At 59.7% G+C, this 3,433-nt stretch overlaps 1 protein-coding gene across 1 annotated transcript; it reads right to left on the minus strand.

Annotated features, from left to right (window-relative positions):
- Window positions 1-238: 238 nt before the first annotated feature.
- LOC127594601 (uncharacterized) lies at window positions 239-1,447 on the minus strand. Its single transcript, XM_052056483.1, has 2 exons — window positions 1,278-1,447; window positions 239-1,200 (listed from the first exon to the last, which is right to left on the minus strand). Exons 1-2 carry the CDS (start codon window positions 1,297-1,299, stop codon window positions 398-400), a joined length of 825 nt encoding a protein of 274 aa, XP_051912443.1. The 5' UTR covers window positions 1,300-1,447; the 3' UTR covers window positions 239-397.
- Between the last annotated feature and the right edge of the window lie 1,986 nt (window positions 1,448-3,433).

Genomic DNA, 3,433 nt, shown 5'->3' on the forward strand with positions numbered 1-3,433 from the left:
CCCGGGTTCGGTATCAGGGGTTCGACAGAGCTATGCCATAGAGGTTAAGACAAATCCGACTCACCAAGTTATGACTTCCCCGCTTGGTTCATTTTGTGCACAAATAAAAAACGTATACTTATTCTTAGACTAATTGTGTTTAATGTTTTGTGTTATTACTAAATGCAGTTTTTTATGCCTTGAATTTGTAAAAACAGAAAATTATATATATATATATTACATTATTAAAAATCCTCGTCTCACCGCCCCTCGGGTGGTGTCCGTCCCTCATTCAGCTCAGGTCCTCTACCAGAGGCCAGGAAGCTTGAAGGTTCTGCGCAGTATCCTTGCTGTTCCCAGCACTGCACATTTCTGGACTGAGATGTCCGATGTTGTTCCCGGGATCTGTTGCAACCACTCATCTAGTTTGGGGGTCACTGCCCAGAGTGCTCTGACCACCACAGGCACGACTGTGGTTGTGGTCGAGGACAGAGCGGTCCTCACCACCAACCTCAAGCTGTGGTGGGAGCCCCCGAGCCAGCCACAGGGCCATCGGTTTTCCCTCATGGAGTGTGCAGAAGTTTCGGACAGTCTTGGGCACTTTGCTCATGAAGGAAGTGTGACCGTACACCGCCTGTTGTGGGTGGCCACACTTTCCGCACGTTGTGGCTTTCCGCTCTGTCGACTGCTCCCGCCCCTCGGTCTGGTGTTTGTGTTGCCGCCACGCAGTGGTACGGGGAGTTTTTAGCGGCAGCGCAGACAACTGCTTTTGCAGCCATGTCGAAATGCTCACCGCACTGTCCTCCCCGCAATCCTCGTTTAATTGGCAGAAATAGCTGCCTTTGTGAAAAGCATGCCCCCCCCCCGCCAAAGTACGAGCCTGGCCACACCACAGGCAGTCCTCCCTAGGTTCGCTGCCCCATGTGAATCGTTCGTTGGCATCGAGTAGCTGCTGGTCCTGCAGGGCTCTGCTTTTCCTCCTGCGAACGGTACACCTGGCAGGCGTATCACCGCTGCCGTCGGGCTCGCCGCTGGCACGGCACCTCCTCCTCCTCCTCCTGCTCGTGACCAGACCACCGCACGTATCGCATCTTCCTCGCCACTCCAAGCAAACGATGGGGGTGCTCGCGGTTGCGGCAGACAATGAACTGCATCTTCCTCGGCGCTCCAGGCAAACGTCGGGGGCGCTCGCGGTTGCAGCAGACGATGAACTGCTGACCCCTGCAAAAACATCAAGCAAAGTTGGGTGGGCCGGAGGTCTTCCACCAAAGCGAAATTGAGCATTGCTTAGCACTTACCTTGCTGCTCCATGGACGCCATGTCTGGTTGGTGGGCTGGCTGCTGAGAGAAATGAAGCCGAGTGCAAGAAGTGGGAGCTATTTATTTAAAGTGCATGGGGAGGGGGGATGGTTAAGTGGTGCTTTTCAAGTGCTATCTCCCTCGATTGTTGGGGCAGCTGCCCTTGGTCGTTAGTTTGGGGGGGGGGGGGGGGGGTGGCGGGGGGCCATCTCCCTCGGCCGTCGGAGCAGCGGGGCCGTCGTCGGGGGGTGCCGGAAGCAAACGACGCAGTCGGGAAGGGGCAGGCCGGGGCTGAGCGTACGGCGGTAAGCGTGGGGGTGCGGGTCCGCTCTGTGGGAGGTCACATTGAATCGTCATGTTAAGTACCAGTCGGTTGGGTGCGAAAACAAAGCAAGAGTGAGCAGTGACAACAACGAAGCAACAAGTGTGAAGGTGGCATGGGCTGCCAGGTAGCTGTCAAGAGCAGCTCTCAAAAAGAAGGAGCAAGTGGAGAGCTTGACACCCGCCCGACGCCGACATCTCAGGCCTGCCGAAAAGGGACGGGGAGACGGCAGAACATAAAGGGAGATCACCTTTCTGGCCGTGTCCTGGCTCCTCTTCTCTTCCAGCCACTCCTCCACCGAACGACCCTCCGCCTGTGAGCAAAAGTGCTTGTTCCTGTAGCGGCTATGGCCAAACTCCTTGGTTTTGGGGTTGCCGCAGCGCTTGCAGCGGAAATGAGCGACCTTCGGCAGTCTCACCCGGTGCGCGACATTCCACGCGATTAGGCCCCCCTTGCCGGACGGCGGAGTCGGGGCCGGCGCCGAAGTGGAGGCTCCGGGACTGGCAGAGGCGGCCGGCGAAGGGGTGGAGGCGGCCGGCAAAGGGGTGGAGGCGGCCGGCAAAGGGGTGGAGCGCTCGTCTTGGAGCGCGGGCAGGGCCTTGAAAACATCCAGCAGGACGGGGCCCCTGTGAGTCACCGCTGTACCGGAGCTCTCCACCGGGTGCTCGTAAGCCGCCTCCCCCAGGGGCTGCTGATTCATCAGGGGCCTGGCCTCAGCCAGCGCGTCCGCAGTCGTCGCTTTGCTGTTGGGGGCTGGGATCACCACACACATTGCTTGCACGCTGTCGTGCTTGCTTCTCTGGTTGTGCCTGCAAAGAAAACAAACGAGGTTGGTTGGTTGTTGAAAAAGGCTCGTCGTCCTCGGCGCGGCGGCGAGCGAGCCTTACGCACCACTGAGTAAGGGTCCGGTGGTTAACCGCAAAAAGGTGGATGGGGGCTGCGGCCAGGAGCTGTCTGGTCCTGCACAGGTCTCTGATTCGGCCGTAGTCACGCATGACCAGGCCCCAGCGACTGATGCGCACACCGGCGAGGCTGTGGCCCTGGCTGTGGATGTTGGACAGGTCCGAGAAGATGGCCTCCACCAGCCTGCTGGCACCCGGAGCGCGTGCCACTTCATTCCCCTTCCCGATAAAGAGACTGCGCAGAGATCGTGTCATGTTAGAGGACCAGATACTTGGCAAAGCCGCCGTCGGCCGGCGATGAAATTTCACTCGTACCGTTTGGTAGCCTCCATGCTCGGCACATGGCGACCCTTGGAGGCCTTGAAGTGGCCCTGGACCAGCGGCTTACCGCGCGGCGGAAGGGCTGGCGGAGGAGCCTTGTCGTGGTCGGGCAGCTTCTCCCACAGGTCTTTTATCCGCAACACCTGAGACGGTCTCACGAACGCGTTGCCGCGCAGCTGCACCAGCGCGTCAGCCAGCCGGCAGACGTGCTGGTAGCCCCCATGGCCGTCCGGTCCCACGACATCCTCCTCCTCCTTCTCCTGGGTTCAATGAAGGGCTTGAGGCGCCGTACGCGCGACGGTGTGCGGAGACGGGTCAAAATCGAGACCGAGGGTCAGACGTACCTCTTGCGCCCCCCGCTCCTGCCCCGGCTCATCTCCTAGGAGAACCTCAGTCAGTGCCGACATGGCCAACAGGCAGTGGAATTCCAGCCCCTCGTCTTCCTCCTCCTCCTCCTCCTCTTCCTCCTGCTCGTTTGCCTGCCCGTCCGTCACATGGTCTTGCCAGTCGCCCGCGTCTTCCCCGTCCCCTCTCGGGCAGGATTGGAGCACGGCGCCGGTCTGCGCTAGCAGGTACTCCACCCCGATGAGCTCCCCTTGAATGAAAGTCG

The sequence above is a fragment of the Hippocampus zosterae genome, unplaced genomic scaffold, assembly GCF_025434085.1.
Source record: "Hippocampus zosterae strain Florida unplaced genomic scaffold, ASM2543408v3 HiC_scaffold_22, whole genome shotgun sequence".
NCBI classification, from domain to species: Eukaryota; Metazoa; Chordata; class Actinopteri; order Syngnathiformes; family Syngnathidae; genus Hippocampus; species Hippocampus zosterae.